This window comes from Lasiosphaeria miniovina (assembly GCF_030549165.1).
Source record: "Lasiosphaeria miniovina strain SMH2392-1A chromosome Unknown B0T26scaffold_6, whole genome shotgun sequence".
NCBI lineage: Eukaryota > Fungi > Ascomycota > Sordariomycetes > Sordariales > Lasiosphaeriaceae > Lasiosphaeria > Lasiosphaeria miniovina.
In genome coordinates, this window is record NW_026848225.1 from 1014333 (window position 1) to 1033808 (window position 19476).

Sequence of the window (19476 nt, forward strand, 5' to 3'; positions counted from 1 at the left end):
GTCACAGAACGCTCCTCTCCACAGACACAAAATCAGGTGTCCCCGCCACAGCGTCCAGGGCATAGATCATAATCCACAATTATCACGAACTACTTTCGAGCATACACTGGCCGGGGCTTTTCCTGGCTAGCCCGGTTCGGCTCGGGAACATAGTAGCCCTGGGGCTGGGGCTCGGCTCGCCGCTGGACTTTGGGCACGAGCTGGACCTGCCTCACTCGCAGTCTCTCGACGGTCTGCTGCGCTGACTTCTTCCGCTCCGGCCGCTTGCACACGAGACAGCAGCCGACGCAGCCCACGGCGGTAGTGATGAGGTAGAGGATGCTGTAGTGATGTTAGCCATCGCTCATACTCAATATTCAGGTAGATGATTCAATCAACAAGCAAGAGGAGGAAGACCCTGGCTAGCGAGATGGAATGAGATGAGGATAAAACGCACTAAACAAGCCACCCACAGACCCGCTCCTTGCTCCGCCACGGCTCCTCGCCCGGCCCCTTCTTCTATAGCGAACCTAGTAGCAGCATATATACGGTCATATAGAAACCAAGACCAAGTACCGCCGCGTCTAAGATAGTATTACACCCCGCTGCGTCCGAGTTATACTGCCCTGGTGCGATATACACGGCCGACACGCTATCTAGTACGGCGACTAGCGAGACATACTCTTGGTTAATTAGCTTTCTTTCTTCTATTACTAGATAGACTAGATGGATGGATGGATGGATGGATAGATAGATGGATGGATGGATAGATGGATAGATGGATAGATGGATAGATGGATAGATGGATAGATGGATAGAGGGACGGAGGGAGGGAACGCACGACAACAAACGGCTAGATATATTTCGTCTTGTTCCCCTCGTGCCGCCACCGCACCACTAGCTAGGTGGAGAACGCGAGCGTCGCGATCTCGTACGTTGACATGGCCGTGCGGCCCGCGAAGCTCGCGTGCAGTGGGTACGGCGCCAGCTTGAAGTGCTGCCCATTGACGTCTACCGCGCCGTCGCGGTCGACGTCTGTTGCTAGCGGGAAGGTGTGCGACTTGCGCGGGCACAGGTGCACGTCTGACAGCTGCGGCGGCGGCGGCGACGGCGGTGGTGGTGGTAATATCGTTACCATTTCGATCATAATATTCAGGGCTGTTATTAATTATAAGTTATTTTCAGAGAAGCGAGGACTAATAGACAATTATAATATAGGATTCGGGGATAGGGTACTACTCTTTATTTATAGTACAGAGCCAGGTCGCTTCGTATATCAACTACCAACTACCGGGTTTTGGTATCGCCTAGCTACCCATAGCGGGCGCAGTATCATAGCCCTATATAACTCTAGACGAGTAGCTCGCTACCATCTAGCTTAGCTCGCTATACTACGCTCCCAATTAGGCCCGATACACGGCGGTAGCGCTAGAATCGTATCTCCAACAGCGGTTCGAGGCTCACTAGCCGGGAGACATTGAGTCTGCCTCGCGCGCGTAGTGGATCACTTCCTGTTTAGTCGTCGCCTCTCACTTGCTGGTGCTACTTTCTTACTGTTAGCTCGACAAGCGCGGCCCGTGTGACCCCTTTGCCTCACTGGGCCGCCATGTTCGAACAAGCATCGCCATGGACGGCGATTGATTGCTAGAAAGACACAAAGGGCCATAGAAACAGCGTGGTTCCAGTACAGTATTGTCTGAAGCACTCGGCACCTATGGCCTCTTAGGTGACTCCCTCATGACGCACCGGAATGGAGACGCTGGCACCGCGTACAGGTAAATCTATAGCCGCCTGGTCTGGAATTCATGTGCCGTGGTCGGGACTGCCGAATTCTGATCGCTCAGTGTTGTACCTCGACCGATAAGCCTGGGTACCAACCACCTCACTGAGAAAGTCACCAGGTCTTGATAAATACACCGCATCCTCCCTTGTTTGTATATTTTCAACTTCCGTTTCCTTCTTCATCTCGGTTCCGGGCCGTACTTTAGCCAATAGGACATTTTACAAATGCACGCAGCTGGCGTAGCTACGTGTCGCCACACTTGGCCTATTGCCTTCCTCCTCATCGTGATACTCGCCCGGCCTTCCCTCGTCGCGGTGTCACGGGCCTACAGGGCACAACCACTCTCACTCCTACTCATAGCTTCCTGAGACTTTCCCCAACCCTCGGTATAGACTTGGTTTAATCCCAACCTTACCTGCGGTACTTTCGTCTACTGCCATAAGCAGTCAAAACCGACCGCCGTTCCCAGCACCTACCGTATCCACCTATCCGCCTTCATCTACAAATTATACTTCCTTTCTACCTTACTATTTAGTATAACTTACTTATTATACGCCCCGACTAGTCGTAACAAATGCCGTATAGGCTAACGATGTTAATATCGAGACCCTATCGTGTTCAGGGTGTTCAGCCCCTAGACCCCTACTAGGGGTTCTTAGCTCAGAGCCCTCTGCTTAGGAGCCCACAGAGGAATAAGGGTAACGGTCACCAAGGGTAACCACACCCCCGGAAGGCTATTGTAGGTCACTAGCAGCTCCCAAAGGCTCTGCCCATCGGGTAGTATTGTGGCTAGATTATTGTGGTGGAAGCCATACCTAAATTATTAACTAAGCTCCACAGCACGTTTCACCAACCATTATCGTAGATCCTTGCCCGTGGGAATGCTTTCCGCTGCAGCTCCTTGCCCCATTTCTCCGAGTCGTATTCCGCACCCATAATCTCTTTCTCCTTCTGCCGCTCGAGTGCCCTCCGTGTCGCGACGTCGTCGCCGGCGGCATCCGGGTCAAAGTCATCCCACCACATGTATAACAGGAATGCCTTGAGTCCCCTAGTGGCGAGCCCCTGCCGGATGTGGCGGAAGATGATCCTGTAAATCTCGGCATGTCGCCTCTGGCGCCTCGCCAGGCCGCGGACAGCCGGAACCCCGCCGAGGACAGCTAGCACCTCGCTACGGCTGTGCGCGTCGCGCATGTGCAGCTCTAGTATGAGCGAAGGCAGACGTGCGTGTGCGCCGAGGAGCTTGACGAGATGGGTGAAGCCGGCGGTGGCGACGACGCAGTGCCGGATCGACGCGACGAGCGTCAGCCGGGTAACGTGCCGAAGCAGCACATGCGGAAGTGGTGGCGATTCCGCTATGGTGGGCTGTCGGCCCATCGTTTTCGAGTTACCTGCTGTGCACCACCTGATGTCGTTGTATTGGGCCACGATGCGGTTTCGCCCGTAGAACAGCTCCAGAGCGAGGTCGCGAAACCGCTTGCTGACGAGGAAGTAGGCGGCCGGCGCGTTGCACTGATGACAGCGGCCGCGAGATGCGACATTGCCACTCTCGGCGCAGAAGGCTCCGTCGACAAGCCAGGCGAGGCGCCCGTCGAGCCGCGAAAACTCGACAATTTGCTCCTCGGAGCCGTCTTCCTTTAGGCGGCTCAGCAGGGGCCTCCCGGCAACGTACTTGAGGTCGAACCCATCGTGAACAAGGTGCGAAAAGCTTAGAACCTGGAGCTGCAGCTCGGTTGGCAGATCGAAGAAGGGGAAGGTGGGTCTGTACGTTGCCGCCTGGACGATGTCTCTGGCGAGCGATAAGAGCGACTCTTCGTGTGGGCCCGGTGCGTCCTTGGCACGGCGGCCGAATGAGACGCCGAGATCCTCAAGTGATGTAAAGCAGCCAAGCGGCCTCGCAACGCGCTCGGCCGTCCTGACATCCCTAACCACGCACCGAAAGTATAGGCTGAGACGCCGCGGCTCGGCATGCCGCGCCAGTTTCGCGCATACTCTCTCCCACTGGGCGACAGTGCGCCTATCAAGGCTCGAACGAATATCCAGCGGCCTCTCCCTGCGATCTGAGTTGACCTGCTCCAAAGTCCAAGCCGTGGGTTCGAAGCCGTGATCGAGCCACTGGTCGCGAGTGCCAAGGCAAAATTTCAGGTCGACGGGGATAGGGTGGGGGCACACGCCCGTTACGACGCATCCGTCGCATGCGCACGGAGTGAGACTGACGAACAGGCATCTCATCGCTCTCACAGCTTGAGGACTGAGATTCTCTAGCAAACTCAATCCGCCGCGAGCGCTCGCCGAAACCCCCCAAACATGGGACTGGTAGAGCGCATTCTCTACCTCGACGTGGATGGCGTGGGACACTTGCAAAAGGTTGATCGGAAGTCTGCTCTTCCAGTTGGCGCAGACGCGCGCCAACTCCTCTCTATCCTCGGACTCTACATCTCCAGAGTGGCGATCCTGGGACGTCAAAGCGGTGAGCTGGTGGCCACGACTCCAGCAATTAAGGTCGATGAATCCATCCGTTGTGCCTGCGTCGTGCCCGATACCGGCGAAACCGTAGATTGCCCTCCTCACTTTGGCAGGCAGCTTCATAAAGCTGCCAGCAGAGACGGGAGGAGTCTCTACCACCACGCTGGTAGTTTGAGAGAAGAATTCTGTAATTCTTTTCTGTCCCATATTTGGTGTTTATTGCGGTCGGGTTTCGTCGTGTGTGATGAAGAGTCGACTGGCTAAATAATCTGGCAGTCGAAAAGTGGGAATGCTCATTCTGGGCTTGGCGCGCACACACACCGCTCGATACGGAGATATATTGTTAGGGCCCTTTGTTTTTTAGGGGAACTCTTCGGGGGCACCCGCCCCTAACACCACGAGCACCCATCAATCCACCTTGGCAGCTGTATCGAAGAACGGGCTTTTTTAGCGGTAAAATCGGTGCTTCTGGATTCTGGCCCCCATATGTAGATTTTTGGCCTTCACATGCCGGGGAAAATCAACCGAATGCAAATGAGGCCTGAAAACGGGTTTTTGTAATCCGTTTCTGATTGGCCGCAGCCCCCCTGTAGGCCCTGTGGGTCAGATGGTACATACAGAGCGTTCAGCAACCCAGTCCAGACTGCAGCACGTGTTGTCTATGTGCTATGTGGAACAAGCCAGCTCTCGTCCAACTAGGTCATATATCAGGTTGAGAGGTGTATTATTCCCACTATTTGCTCTCCGTGTGGCGGGGTCAGCGCCAGCCCGTCGCAGGATCATTATCCCGCGGCATGTCTCATTTAGCGTAGTGACGATGTCTTTGGGATTCCTGTAAAAACCGACCAGCTCCCCCAGCGGGAACATGAGGCATGCGTCTGCCCCGGCAGCGCAGAGAATGTCGATGAGGTCGATGTTGCACCAACGGGCATCGAAGTCGAGCGGCGACACAGCTCCCGAGCTATTGAGGGCGTTGGGGTCGGCGCCACAGGCCAGAAGTTCTCTAACTGTGGCATATTTGGGTTCGGGGCGTTTGGGGCTTGCACTTCAAATAATGTTCCATTGTAAGGGGTTAGAATGGGCGATTAGGTAGTCTGCTCTTGTCCCCATCCCCGTGAAGACGGTGCCTTCGATATTGGCTCCAGCCCCGAGCAAGGCTCGTAGAGCGTCGAGGTCGCGCTTATCAATGGCAACGGAGAGGGGGTTTCATCGATTGCATAAACTGTAAAGCAGCTCTTAATTAATTGCGTGTACGGTTGTGTGCGTAGCTTCATAATTGGGATCTGCTCCAGCCTTGGCGAGAAGCTCGAGGATCGGTAGAGTGCTGAAGCGGGTAGCCACCATTAGCGGCGATTCGAATCGAAAGTGGTCACCGGGCGGAAGCGGACCATCCGGACGCGCGCCGAGACAGAGCAACGTCTTGACGCAGTCAAGGTTCTTAGCAATTACGGCGGTATGAAGGGGCGCCGGAGGACCCATATTGGGGACTGGATCCTCTCGCAAGAGAAAGTTGGGGTCGGCCCCTTTGAGTACCAGGGCCCTGAGCTCCTCCCCCGAAGGCCTCGACGAAGTCATGGTGGTGACTGACTCCCGAAAGTTGTTGTCAAGGCTTTTGCGGCGAAAGCCAAACATACTGGAACGTCGTTTGGAAGCCCTGGCGATGTCACCAAACCAAAGCTGTAGCTCGCTCGGGATATTTGGCGCGGCGACTAGCGGGGTTTTTCTTCCCGAGACTCTAGTTCCTGATATGCCATTAGGAGCAAAATTTCTTGTACCAGCGATCATGTCGGCGCCCGACGTGCCTAGGGCAGAGGTAGTGGTTGCCCAATCATGTTCGTTTAGACCGGAGGTGGCCGTTTCCCAGTCATGCTCGCTCTGCCCGGAGGTGACCGTCTCCTAGTCAACGGGTTGCTCGGCGAGCCAGTTCGTGATTGCTTGTTCTGATTCGCCAGAGGCTTTCATGCCTCTCATGTGGTAGTAAATGGCATCGACCTTGCGGTTCGTGTTTTGGGTGAGCTCATAACTCTGCTGTCCCGTCTTACTGTCCGTCTCACTCTCGTCAGCCTCGAGTTCTTGACTTTTTCATGGCAAACTTGAAGAGGTTAAGGCTTGCGCGTCGCCGTCTGCACGAGCCGAGTCAGCGCCGTCGATGCACTGGCGATACCCGACAGCAGGCCGGCGCACGATGCCGCGACCGACAAGGGATCCATCCGACCCCTTTGATTCTCCGACGGAATAAGCCAATTCAAGCCAAGCCAATGCCACTTTCAGGGGTTGCGTTGCGGGTCTATGGCCCCGGGCCGCTTCAGGTGGGTCGTCAGTTCCCTACTAGTGCAAGGCGGCCGTCATGGCATTACCACTAGCCTCGTGTAGCGGTGCGGCTGAGATTCTCTCTCAACTGCTGCTTATCACGTGGGACCACACGCTTCAGGGCGGACACCGGGTCGCTCGTGGGCTGTTCTTTGAGACATTGCTCAAGGCAGGGTTAGCCTTCTCTTTAACTAAGATGGTCTTGGTCCAAATTCGGCAGCCAGCAGGTTGCCGTCGGCGGGCAGCGGCGGCTTGAAGTTGTTCCCGTCCCGGATGCTGTCTTGGAGCCGCGTGCCGATCTTGTCGTACAGGAATTGGCTAAGCTCGGGATTCAGGTCTGGCGACAGGGCCATATGAGTCGCAATCTCGCGATCCAGGGGAGATCGCGAGGAGAGAACATGCATGGCCAGTTGACTAGGCATCCCCCCGCCGTCCAAGCAAGCCGCATCGCGAAGGAGCTGCTTGGCGATGGCCTCTGGGCCTCGAGTCGCTATAAAACTGGGCCAGTACGAGTCCATTTTCGACTCTGGGTAGAATGGTTCGAATTGGGTTGGGTATAACGGATATGTCAACCATCTTCTTGACCGCTGTAAAGCATCTTGGCCGACTCTTGGTAGACTCCTAAATAACTCTAGAAGGTTTTGGTGAGTCACTTCCAGCTGGTCGTTCACTGGACTGTAGTAGCAGGCACAGCAGCCCTCTCGTTTAAACCCCAAAATTGTTTAGCTTAGCATTATGTCCAACCGGAAACGGAAGTTGCGGGAAGCGCTGAAAATAAGGGTATTAGGGAGCCGAAAATAAGGTAAGCACTTTGTATCCTAGAGCTAACCTAGGCAAGTTCCGTGATGTCGACCTCTGACAGTCCGCCCAGCTCTTTCGGCACAACGTCAATAAGGTTGCGCCACACCTGCATGCGCATAGGTATTTACTACGGCGCCCCCCTGCCAATTTTATCCATTTCGTCACTTACGAATCTCCAACAAGACTATCGCGTCTCCCTCCCAATATCCATAGACCACCTTAGCCATCGGCCAGATGGCAACCAAAAGTATAACCTCGAGTTCGTTATGGTGTCGCCGCTCAGTAACTTGGTCGGATTCTCACCAATAACACCACAAAACGTCCCTTGGTATGTCATGTTCTCGATCGACTTTGTCGACGGGCCGGGATATATGCAAAAGGGGTTATAGTAGACCACACGAAATTTGGTCCATGAGCAATCTTCGTTTGAATGTCGCCCCAAAAAAGGGCATTACCAGTTCACTCGGTCTTGGCGCATTCGCGAGTTTCCCAACAAACCTGCCGTGAGCGGGTAATGTAAAGCCAACGTCCAACGCACACCCCGGTTTGAAACTGCCTGTGCCGCCCCGGTTGCCATTTTTCAGGATGACGAACCGACGACTTGTTTGACACCCGACCGAGATTGGACGAGACCACTTGTGCCGTTCAGACTGCCTTTTCTTCGGCATGGCCAACCGAACCTAACCCCCAACGGGTTCCAAACCACGCCGGGCGCAGGTGACGCCGCATTGCCACTAATTATTCTGAGCGGGCTTTCTGCTAATGGATATATAACCGGCCTTGTAGCCTTCGCTACATCAATTCCAGTATCCATGCCATTACCCAGCTCTCTCGACAGCCTCTTCGTTCCTCTCGGATTTCTCTGCTCATTTCAAGTCTAGGTCTTGATTTCACACTTTCTGCACTGTTCAAAGGTTTTCTCTCATTCGTAGTAATTACTGATTTCCCACATGGCTTCCAAAGCCAAGCTTAGCGTGCCTCAGGTGGTAGGGTCGACCACTGGGGGAGCTGCCCCACCGGCGCTAGGCTCCATCAGCCTCAAAACGGGGTCTAAGACGGCGCAAAGAGTCTTCAACAACATGCACAATAGATTCCACATATCCAGCCACATAGCTCTCGATGGCAAGAGCACCAGGTAGATGCATGTGGCCCTCACGAACCAAGGGAAGCTGTTGTCCTTTGGATTCAGCGCTTCAAACGACATCCATCTTCCCAGTCCCGAAGAAGACGCGAAAGTTGCCGAGGCCTACGCACCGAATCCGAACTTGGCCCAGTTCAGAAGCGCTGCTCCACCGGGCTGCTCTCTACCTCCTCGGCCGACGACGCTGTCAGCCTCGCCCATGGCCGCCCAAGGTGACAGGGCGGTAATTCCCTCTGCAGCTGCCACGATGAAGAGTCTTCCCGCCGGCACGGTAACCACGGTCTATCCATCCGCGACGGCCGCCAATCTCAAGGTGAGCTACGCCGAGAACTAGTGTAGCATCAGCCTCAGGGGCGACGGCTTCGTCTTGCACGATTTGTCCAAGGGGGGCCATTCCTCAGTGCACATAGTAAGCAGTGTCCTTGGATCAATTCCCCTGACGGCGGAAAGAAACGAGCACGGCGTACGTCATCCCGTCGAAGCCAGCGTCCGAGAACCAGAAGATTGAGATAAGGATGAGAGAGGGAATCGAGCCGGCCATTTTCTACGTGGAGTGGGATAAGAACTAGGATGTAGCTATGTGGGTTAGGTTAACCATCTTTCGGCGGCTTTTGTCCTCTAGGCTTATTTCTGTTCCGCTTGTTGTGAGTTGGGTTTACAAGAATGGCTCTATGGAATCTGGAGGATAAAAAGGCGGTAGGAGGGGGGATTCATTCATTGCTTTGGATCGTGTTTCAGGTGCATCAATAGAGTTGGGCTCTGGGCGGGACTATAGATAGCGTAGGTATGAACCTAAACTAGCCGAGGTAACTTCGGTGTTTTTATAAATCAAGCCCTTTTGCTAACCAATTACATGACATTTCCCGGATTCAAATATTTTTGCTGACATGAATATCACATCTCTGAAGCAGAAAGCACTTAGTAAAGATAACTAGAAAGTGATGAACAAAGATAACTAGAAAGTGATGAACAAAGATAACTAGAAAGTGATGAACAGAGTGAATTAACGAACCGAGTTGGTTTCTCTTTTATTAACTTGAAAATGGTTAACTTCAGCTAGTCAAACTGTACGCAAGTTGGTTCTGTGAGCCAGTCAAATAATCCATTAGTCTTGGTCTCGACTGGGATTCAAAGAGTTGAAATTACCGTAGTATCCGTTCGTTTTGTTCTTTGATGTTCTTGGCCACGTGATAGTGAAGTACAGTCGGACGCGACTCGGGCGGTGTGACAGCTTGAAACTTCAGAGGGGGGGAGGGCGGAGGGAAAGGTGGACTAGAAAGTTAATATTATATCATTGTTGAAGGAAAACTTCAATTTGAGTCAGTACCTACTAAATCGGGTTTGTTCAAAAGCGATGGTGTAATTGTTGGATTCACCAGGGTACCGGTACTGGACTCAACAGGGCGTGGCTGCACGCCGAAAACTGGTGGTTCAAGTGATGGATTGTAGATGTCTATTCTTCTCTCTAGCTTTCTGGCAGTGCCAGAAAGCCCGTTCTTATACTACTATTGTGGTGGCGAAGTGGGTGGCGAAGTCTCTATCTAGAACCTTCGAGGCCCTTCTGCTTGACAAATTCCAACAGTAATCAATAATTTGAAGTTTTTACTTACTTTAGGTTTGGAGGTTTTTCGACAAAGCCCTCAAGCTTGGGATTGGTGCATTCAGCTAAGATTGTTCGTGCAGTCTTCCATTGGGCGTTGGACAAAAACGACTGCCACAATCCCTCCCAAGCTTGGAAGGCCGCCGGAGTTTGCATCGAATACTCTAAGGCTTGTCCAGGACCTAGGGTATTTCTTATTTTGGCCAAAATACAACCAGCTTCGCCCTCAACGATGAGTCGAGTAATATTAGTTCCAAGGTAGAACCAAGGGGACTCGCGTGTTGGAATGACAATATCATTCGTACTAATCACTATAGTAACCGTTGCAAAAGGATGGGGGTTGTGGTGGTTGTATTCTGTTATATCTCTAATGGGAATAAATACACCATCCCGTTACAAGAATACGAAAATCCTATTTGCATCAAGTTCGAAGACCTAAAAGCGATAGCCGTTTCCACGTCTGCTAGGACAAGATATAATAAGACGCGGCTGTATAACTACCTACCTACCCAGACGAGCCGACCTAATTACAAGTCAAGCCGATGAACACGGTCACACCAACATATTTCCGCAGGGCCCGTCCGGCGCCACCGTCTAGTCTCTAGTTGGGGTCTGCGGAAGACGGTATGCGCTTTCGGAACCACCTGGAGGCTCCGGCTATTGGGTTGTCGAGAAACATGAAAAGAAAAGGAAATAAAAAAGGTCATCGACATCTAATCATCTACTATAAATAGCTAGTGTGCGGCTGCAGTTTGAAGTTGTTGCTTTTAGGGGCATGTGTCATTTTTTGGACAACTTAACCAAGCTCTAAGAGCTGGGAAAGCGTAAGAATAATTGCTAGGGACAGGGCTGGAGTTAATTAGCACTATATAGCTGGTCTATTTTGCACCCATGTCATCTTGCAACAATGCCTGAGATTCTAGATTGAAGTCCGACTGCCATGCTTCAGACTGAGTGTACAAGTCTGCTTCAACCTCAATTGAACAGATTGAGTCTACTTCATATATGGAGTCTAATTCTGGGGGGGGGGGGGTGAGGGTCCATATTTTATCCCCTTTCCTTCTGCTCTATGTTGATTTGAGATGCCGGCTCTCCTTTTGTGGGGAAAAGGGTCACGGCCAAGAACAGCCCCAAATGGATTGTTGGCTCGGCAACAAAAGCTTGTTTCGGGGCCTGCGCGGAGCACCCCGAAGCAAGCTACTCAGAAAATCGTGCCAAGAAGAGAAAAAAACGCGGTTAAATTTGGTTGGTGGCGTGCGGCAATGCGGATACGCACCAGAACTCTTCATGGCTTAGCCCATGTCAGCCGCCATCTCTCTTTTGCCCCAGGAAGACGATTCCGCTAGACGAGGGGCGTGGAATGACTGAGCCATGCGTGGCTGACTGAGCCTGGCTGACCGCAACGGCGTAGCCCGGCTGAATAGTCCTTCTGGGATGCCAGAGCAAAAGCGCAACCAACACCATGGTCCTGAATCAGCTGCATTGTCTACGCCATCACGGCCTCACGAATCAACCTGAGTCGGCCTCTATACCTTGTCTATGCGGCATGCGTAGCTGTCCAGTTGTTGAGACTTTGGCGCGGGCCTCCAACGTCCCAGCCGGGGGTTTGAAGCCTTGGACGCTTCTTGGTCAAAATGGCGAGGCAAATGAAGCCTGCTGTCCCCGGCTCTAATCGATGATACCGAGCGCCAACAGCTAAAGCACGGCGTGCCTGGGCCTACGGTTGTTGGTATGGTGTATAGCGTGTCTGCGGCAAGTGAAGCCAAGAGGGCCAAGCCAGAGAAGGCCGTCGAACAGTCAAGCCCATTGATCAGCTCAGCCAAGCAGGTTGGTCGCCCAGGCGAGCCGACACCCACATATATGTTGCCTTGGTTTGATTTCTACGACATCTTTTCTTGTTCGAGTCACCTAATATCAACACTTAATTTCTCAGGTCCTCAATTCTGCCGTGGCCAACGCGCTGCTCCCAAAACCCGACGCGCCATCATGAGCACATCCAAAAATCAGGGCCCCGCTCCTCGGAAGGTCGCTCTCAGACTCAAGCCATTCAATGAGGAAGGGTAAGATGTATTGCTTTTCGCTGCCACCAAGAGAGACGACTTATCGACCTTCTCCCTTGAAATCAATCACGACAGGAAGTCAACCGTACTAGCAAGCATGCTATTTTTCGCCTCGAAATCCGCGAAGGCTCATGCGGCCAGCGACCTCATTTTGCTTATCACCACGGCAGGCCCCAAAAAGCTTCGCAGGTGTGCTCTTTATATTTCGACAAAGAAACCGGCTGTTTCGTCCTCTACGACGAGGTGGATCCTGAGGGCACCTCTATGAGGCAAGCGCACGTAGCTACTGACGGGAAAATTACATGTCAGCACGAGACAGTGCTCGAGTGCTCGACTCGGCAACGGTGCTGAAGAACCAGGTGCACATCATCCAGGGAGACATGGATCACATATTGGAGCCTGAAGATGCCAAGTCTGCGGAGAATCTCAGGGTCAGATACGGCTACAGATACAAACAGCTTGGGGGTATTGAAAAGAACTCGAAAGAATGGCCATTTTTTTGGTTGAGTGGATATGGAAATAGAACCCGCCTTGGCCCTGGTAGCTAAGAAATAGAATAGTTGATCCACTGGCTAATTCTGGCTTGGAAATGGCGGCCAACTATGGTTGGGAAGGTGGTCTAGTTAATCAGCCGAGGTTCTGCGAGCTGGGGGTGCTTATTTTGTGGCGGGGAGCTGGCAAGTTCAATTGCAGATTGTTCCATCGAAGACCACAGCCCCCCGCATTCGTTGTGATCTCCAAATCCCGGGTTCCGTTCCCAATTTCTTGTTGGGCGAGGCGGGGGGGAAGCGGTTCCTTCCCGAACGCTGTAAAGCGTCCGGCGCCGCCGCAATGAATACGCTTCCCATCCCGGCCCGCGCCGCCGTATACTCTAGGCTAGTTCTTGCTGCGGCCCAACCTCCGATGTTTCAAATTGCGCACGGCGAGGAAGTGTCTTTACTTCTTTCTTTCTTCTTGCGAGGGCGGGCCACGGCAGTTTTGCGGGCGGGATCGGTGACTCTACTCTTCTAAAAAGCCAAACCACCCATGTCCACCGTTTTCTGCCCTATCCTCCTCTGCCTGACTCTCTGTTTCCAGCCCGGGGCACTTTCAATCGATCGAGACGTAGGATCTTGAGACGCATTTCTTTTCTCAGACTGGCTGTCTAGAACTAGGTAGTTGTTGGAACGATATCCGAGGGCGCGGTAGACCAGCCACAGGCAGGCCCGTATCGACTCTCCGTGTAATATGCTAAGTACAGTAGTAATGTGATATGACCATCCGGTTTAAAGGAAGGTAGGAATGCAAAAGAACCCCCAATTTCTGTTTCAGATCGTCGAATCCGGCCACCAAAATCCCGTCCCAACGATCCAAGACCAAAATGCAAATCCGTAGGCCCAGCCTCCGTATTATGTGGTTCCCGCGGACGGGTTCGGCACATGTACCTACCTACTATTTCTCACATAACGTCTCTGAGTGTCACCGGCTCATTCGACGCCACCTTTTCCGCGCTGTACTTGGTCTTGAACACGGCTGCCTGAGGTCCGTCGCCCATTGTGAGCGTTCTCACCCCCGATGTTGGGAGTGCCCGAGAGGCCGGGGGTGCGATCCTGTCGTCGCGTAGCATGGACCCGACCTCGGCTCTATTGTGTGCTGGGTAGCACAGGGAGAAGGAGTACACGAACGGCTGGTAAACTGCTGGGCACGCACCTGCTGGATGTCGAACTAGATGCAAAACAGAGGGCAGGGCCGCCCTCTGCTCCGCGGAAGATCTTGTTACTAACTCGGTTGCGTTCACAGCGTTGCATTCTCTGTGCCTTGTCGTCGCGTTCCGCCTGGGACATGTTCTGTGCTTCCTCCTCGCTGTGTTTTATTCCGAGCATTCTCCGTGCCTCCGCGTTCTTTGGAAACAGCAAACAGAACTTGGGGCCAGGAGGGGTGCCAAAATGTTCCAATACCGTGGCACGGTGCGTAGACATGCTGGCGTTCCGGGTTGAAGATCTGTACTCTGTCTTTGGAAGCGTAGTAATAGGTATTCGTGGGTAAGCTGGGCCAAGGTGAAGTGCTGGGCCAGGGTGAAGTGCTGTGATTTGGGGGCAGGGACAATAGCATCCAAGACAGGTTAACAAGAGAACCTATATATTAAACAGTCTCGTCGTGTTCGACAACACTCGCACCCCGTCAACTGTTCATTGGTTGTAGAACTGGTGGTTGGCTTCAGATCAGGTGGATCAAATATTAGCGTCGGCTTCCTGATGGCTTCTGAAGCAATAGTTGAGTTTATCGTCCAGGCTGCCAGAGACTTGACCCTTAGTATCAGAGATGCTGCACCATCTTTCGAATACATGAAGCTCGTATTGGCCAACGCCAAAAGTGTACCCCAGGTCAAGCACTCCCAAGGTGTAAATGTAAAAAGAGACGAGGAAATAATGGTCCTGACACAGCCATGCCCGTCTCGACGCAACTCTAAGAAAATGTGTGACCCATTATCCCGGCTCGGTATTCTTTCGCTGTGGCATGAATTTCATGGAAACGGCCAGTATTGGATCCACGCGAGATTCGAGATCCTTCGGTCGGTCGGTAGTCTGGGTGGGACTGCAAAGCTTGCTTGTCTCGCTTCGGCGCTGGTTTATTAGTTCTCGGTTCTCGGCTCTTGGTTCTCGGTTCTCGGTTCCTGCGAGTGCGTTTTCTCAATCTGTCATTGTGGTACCCTGTGAAATATGAACTGAATGCTCGTCAGCGGTGCCTCGAGATTGTGGATGCGGCCAATGACGTAGTGGTGGTGTGACAGCACCTGCCGATGAAGAAAGGGCCAGACGGTTGCGGACTCCTTTCAGCAGGTCGGCCCTCAATCAGCAGCATGGTAGGTAGCATCGCCAGATCACTAATATCGAATAACTATGCTTCAGCGCGTGCATATTCGCTTCATGATTGTCTCTTGTTCAGCCTGATCGAGCCCTGGCGCATGACGCTGGGCAAGAGTAACCAGGAGGATGACCACAGGCCCTCTCGGACTCGGGAGCAGGATGACGCTGAGGCCATGTATCTGGACGGGGGGAGAGAATGCAAATTCTCCATCTCACGGACGCGTTGGAGCACTTCACTGGGAAGCTCTTCCAATAATGATGGGACATTGACAGAGGACGAGGGGTTGCGAGCAATTGACAGAAAAAAACATGATCGCTGGCCCGACGATTAACATTAAGGGCTTCGCAACGGCATGCACAGAAGAACAAGGCGTGGGTGGCTGGTGGTTAGCTAAGAGCGCGCAGATGCATAACCCCAACATTCACAGCAGGCAAAGGACAACAGCTTTCTTCTCCATGCCGCAACCCGTAGGCTGCGATCATAGTGAAAAAAAATGTTTAGCGTCTCTTTGAGTAGCGTGTCATCCTTAGTGCAGGGGCCATGCTAATCTTCTCTGTATCGTTTCAAATTGACCATATTGCCCGAAGGCAAGGAAAAAAAGAAGAAAGAAAAAAGTGCAAGAAGGTGGGAGGGCAGGCGCGTTTAAATATGCACGGGTGCAAATTTTACAGGTTCTACAAAAGGTGGGCCTCAACGTGACTCAGAGGGCCTTGCTGTGGCTTTGACGAAGGCGCCGCCACCCGCTGACTTCAAGTTGCTTACGTAGCTGACAAGTCAAAGTGTGGCGCTCGCGCAGCAGCGGCATCACGGTCAACCACGCGCCTGCCTGCAACAGGAAGAACAAGGGGATCCCAAAGCCGTGAAACCGCCGCCGCCGCCGACGTAGTAGTATCCCACAACCGGCACAGACACACAGACACACGAGGCAGGCGTGCACGCTTGATGTCAAGTTCCGCGCCGCAGCCGTGACAATGACCCGGCTTCCGCTTTTCGTATTCCTCGTGGCCTGGCTAGCCTCGCTGGTGATAGCATGTGCGTTTTCTCCCCTCCTCTCCCTCCCCCCCAAACCCACACCACCTAACTAACCCCTCCATGACCGTAGCGGCCCCGACATTCTGCAAATGCACCTGCTTCAAGGAGTCCAAGATCATCGCGCTGGGGCCGCAAAAGGACCACCCGCAACCACCACCACCACCACCCACCGACGAAACCCCACCGACAGAAGACACCGCTCCCATAACAACCGACGCAAACTCATCATCATCATCGTCCGGCCTGCTATCAACACGCGCCGCGTCGTCCTCGTGCACGCAGTGCAACCGCGCGTTCTGCATCGCGTACCAGCTGCCGATCTGCAGGGACGCCGAGGAAAAGGACGTGGTGACGAGCTGCTTCCAGCGCGACAGCCGCAAGGACCAGATCATCGTGTGGGGGTTCATCCTGGGCACGGCGGGCTTGCTGGGCTGGGCGGGCCTGCGGCGCGTGCTGGAGCTGCGCGACGGCGCGGGCAAGGACGGAGGGGGGTTTCTCGGCGCGCTGCCTCTTGCTGGCGGAGGAGGAGGAGGAGGAGGAGGAGGGAGTGGGAGTAGGGCCGGCGGCGGCATCGGTGTGGTGCGGCGCGCTGTAGCTTCTGTTTCTGGCGGCGGTGGGAGTGGTGGTGGTGGTGAGGATAGGGGGTTGTATAGCCCACTGGAGAACGCCGATAGCAGGCTGGGCCGCGGCCCGGGATGAGACCGTTGCCTGCCGCGTACCTGTGATTTTGTCTGGGCGTTGCTGCTTGGTTATGTTCCGTTCGTTAATGGCCAGGGCTGGAGTATGTTCTGCAAGTTTTGATGGCAATACAAGTCCCCAGCGTGCCGTATACTTATAGTCTCGAATTTATACACAACACCATGCTGTCCGCCTCGAATCTGTCGAACTAACCCCCTAGCATACCAAGCATATACGCGGTAGTGAAGGTCCCCTACCCTTCAGATTCTCTTTCGCATTGAAGATCTTTATCGGTGCTGTTAGAATAGTTTCTGTCCGCATTATTATTATCCCTCGTTATCTGGAGCAAAAGTTGAGTGCTTGTAGTCTCCTCGAGCCACAAGCAATGCTACCGGAATGAAAAGATTCTATGTCAGATCATTCCTCCCCCATTCTCGTTTCAAAAAAAAATAAAAAATTAGAAAAAAGCAAGACCTTTTTCTCTATTCCGAGTTCCCAGCAAAATGTACGGAACGGGAAAGTTCTTCCCACCCCTCCCCCATTCGTCCCTCCTCACTAGGCTTGGAGAAGTCGCGCCACCCATCAAAGCCTAGGATCTAGATTGTGACTTCCACGACAGTGGAATTTATATGTATTGGCAGATGGGGCAAGTGCGGTGGTCGGCCTGCAAGCCCGCCCCATCTCCTAAAGACCCAACTTCGGCATCGGTAAAACTACCTTGTACTTCAAGACGTTTTAACCAACAGTTGCCCGTTCTTTTGAGAGAAAAAGGGTTGCTAGCGAGAAAAGGCAATCTCAAAGTTATCTTTGGTTGGCCAAATTTGGCAAAGAAGCAGGCTTTGTCCAGGAAGTTTTACCGGTGCCGGAGTTGGGTCCGTAGGAGATTCCGGAATCAGAGCCATTGCGCTACTCTTCTTCCAGCAGGGTAGCCTTGTGATCTGCGCCGTTGCCGTTAGACGAGCCGCCGTTGACCTTTCTGCGCTCGCGAACGGCCGCCGCAAGGTCTTCGAGAACAGTGACGGTAGACTCCCAGTCGATGCAGGCATCCGTGATGCTGACGCCCTTCTTGAGCGCCGACGGGCCCTCGGCGGGCACCTTCTGGTTGCCCTCGTTGATGTTGGACTCGACCATGACACCAATGATGGCCTTCTCGCCCTCGCGGAGCTGGTCGGCGACGACCTTTGCAACCTTGGGCTGGTTCCTGTGGTCCTTGTTGGAGTTGCCTGTTTTTTGTTAGTAGACGGCCGGCGTCTGGAGTCTAAGAGGCAAGCTCACCGTGCGAGCAGTCAACCATGATCGCCAGCTTCTGGCCCTTCTTGGTCAGGGTCTCTTTGGCGGCCTGGATGTTCTCCTTGTCGTAGTTGGTGCCCTTGGTGCCGCCTCTCAGGATGACGAATCCATGCTCATTACCCTTTGTCCGGGTGATGGCGGCCAGTCCTTGCTTGGTGACACCCATGAAGTGGTGCTTGGAAGCGGCAGCGCCAATGGCGTCGATGGCAACACCCAGGTTGCCATCTGTGCCGTTCTTGAATCCGACCGGGAACGAAAGGCCGGACGCGAGCTCGCGGTGAAGCTGGCTCTCTGTTGTCCGTGCACCAATAGCGCCGACCGAGATGAAGTCGGCTAGGAACTGGGGGGAGATGGTATCGAGCATCTCGCTAGCAATAGGAACGCCCGCGGATGTCAAGTCGTGGAAGAGCTGTCTGGATACCCGGAGCCCCTTGTTGATCTTGAAGGTCTGGTCGATGTCGGGGTCGTTGATGAGACCCTTCCAGCCCACTGTCGTCCGCGGCTTCTCTAGGTAGGCGCGCATGATGATGACAAGATCGTTCTCAAGCTTGTCCGCGAGAGCCTTGAGCCTTGCCGCATACTCGAGCGCCGTAGCTGGGTCGTGGAGAGAGCACGGCCCAACAACCACCAGCAGGCGGTCGTTACGGCCCATAATGACACCCACGGCATCCCGTCTGCCCTTGACCACGGTGTGAAGGGCAGAACTTGTCATGGGGATCTCTGAAATGAGAAGGGCAGGAGGGATCAAAGGATCCTGGCCCAGCACTTTGGTCGAGGAAGGGTTAGTCAAGACCATTGTGCACTAGACTATAGAGCTCTTGAGATTCGAGCGAATTCTCGACGAGAAATACAGTCGAAAGGTTGGTGAGAAGAAAGACTCCTGCCCCCACGCTCTCAAGAGCCGCGTCCATTGCTATTATAGTTGACTGCGGGCGCAGCCGTGCCGCACCGCGCAGCCCGGTTCCAGAAACGAGAAATGGAAAAGGCGGCATACCTCTCATATCATCAGCCACGAGGGGCGCCATGTCGAGTCCGGGCATTTTCACGAATGCCTAGGTATGCACCGTAACTAGCGGCTATCAAGGTGCCGATTCGGAAAACGGGTACGAGGCAGGTACGCAGGTAGGGCAAGTGAAACTAGAAAAATTCTGAAAAACGTTTAATAATTTCCCCCGCGGCAACCGAAGGCAACGGCGATCGGCAAGGTCAGGGCGCGTGGGTGCGCTGCTGACAGGAGTATAATTGACGATGACAGGAGTGGTCAGATCGAGGTTAGGAAGAGAAGCAGGCAAGCAATTGGGCGAGAGTGAGTCCTAGACTGCTGGCAGGGAAGGGATCCGATGCGGAGCGGCGACTCTGGAAAGGCAAGGTCCCGTTCCCCACAACAAAGAAATACTGCGTGCGACCCACGGCCGAAAAAAGAGCACACATAAATTATGGAATTTATGGACACACTTCCCGAACAGAACAACTCAATTCGTGTGGGGCAGGC

At 53.6% G+C, this 19476-nt stretch overlaps 7 protein-coding genes across 7 annotated transcripts; 2 read left to right on the top strand and 5 right to left on the bottom strand.

Moving 5' to 3' along the window:
- Positions 1-89: 89 nt before the first annotated feature.
- B0T26DRAFT_678710 (uncharacterized protein) lies at positions 90-1117 on the bottom strand (the record flags this gene model as incomplete). Its single annotated transcript, XM_060440263.1, has 4 exons — positions 90-321; positions 437-498; position 662; positions 915-1117. The coding sequence occupies 4 exons, from the start codon at positions 1115-1117 to the stop codon at positions 90-92; spliced, it is 498 nt and encodes a 165-aa protein (XP_060292568.1).
- Positions 1118-2276: 1159 nt separating this feature from the next.
- B0T26DRAFT_399913 (uncharacterized protein) lies at positions 2277-4632 on the bottom strand. Its single transcript, XM_060434810.1, has one exon. The coding sequence runs from the start codon at positions 4430-4432 to the stop codon at positions 2609-2611; it is 1824 nt and encodes a 607-aa protein (XP_060292569.1). The 5' UTR covers positions 4433-4632; the 3' UTR covers positions 2277-2608.
- A 630-nt stretch (positions 4633-5262) lies between these two features.
- Positions 5263-6159, bottom strand: B0T26DRAFT_399911 (uncharacterized protein). The gene has a single exon (XM_060434809.1). It carries the CDS (start codon positions 6008-6010, stop codon positions 5462-5464), a length of 549 nt encoding a protein of 182 aa, XP_060292570.1. The 5' UTR covers positions 6011-6159; the 3' UTR covers positions 5263-5461.
- A 2127-nt stretch (positions 6160-8286) lies between these two features.
- Positions 8287-9046, top strand: B0T26DRAFT_678713 (uncharacterized protein; the record flags this gene model as incomplete). Its single annotated transcript, XM_060440264.1, has 4 exons — positions 8287-8471; positions 8553-8790; positions 8823-8886; positions 8928-9046. The coding sequence occupies 4 exons, from the start codon at positions 8287-8289 to the stop codon at positions 9044-9046; spliced, it is 606 nt and encodes a 201-aa protein (XP_060292571.1).
- Positions 9047-13575: 4529 nt separating this feature from the next.
- On the bottom strand, positions 13576-14095 carry B0T26DRAFT_754504 (uncharacterized protein; the record flags this gene model as incomplete). Its single annotated transcript, XM_060445831.1, has 2 exons — positions 13576-13759; positions 13827-14095. 2 exons carry the CDS (start codon positions 14093-14095, stop codon positions 13576-13578), a joined length of 453 nt encoding a protein of 150 aa, XP_060292572.1.
- Positions 14096-15955: 1860 nt separating this feature from the next.
- On the top strand, positions 15956-16472 carry B0T26DRAFT_620916 (uncharacterized protein; the record flags this gene model as incomplete). The annotated part of the gene is made up of 2 exons (XM_060436074.1): positions 15956-16016; positions 16087-16472. Coding segments are annotated over 2 exons (447 nt in total), but the record flags the coding sequence as incomplete, so codon positions are not given.
- A 1128-nt stretch (positions 16473-17600) lies between these two features.
- On the bottom strand, positions 17601-19024 carry B0T26DRAFT_742800 (3-deoxy-7-phosphoheptulonate synthase; the record flags this gene model as incomplete). The annotated part of the gene is made up of 3 exons (XM_060444167.1): positions 17601-17917; positions 17970-18749; positions 18979-19024. 3 exons carry the CDS (start codon positions 19022-19024, stop codon positions 17601-17603), a joined length of 1143 nt encoding a protein of 380 aa, XP_060292574.1.
- Positions 19025-19476: the final 452 nt, after the last annotated feature.

Bases quoted from the DNA above. Each gene is read 5' to 3' on its own strand.
- B0T26DRAFT_399913 (XM_060434810.1), bottom strand. From the start codon at position 4,432: ATGGGACAGAAAAGAATTACAGAATTCTTCTCTCAAACTACCAGCGTG.
- B0T26DRAFT_399911 (XM_060434809.1), bottom strand. From the start codon at position 6,010: ATGATCGCTGGTACAAGAAATTTTGCTCCTAATGGCATATCAGGAACT.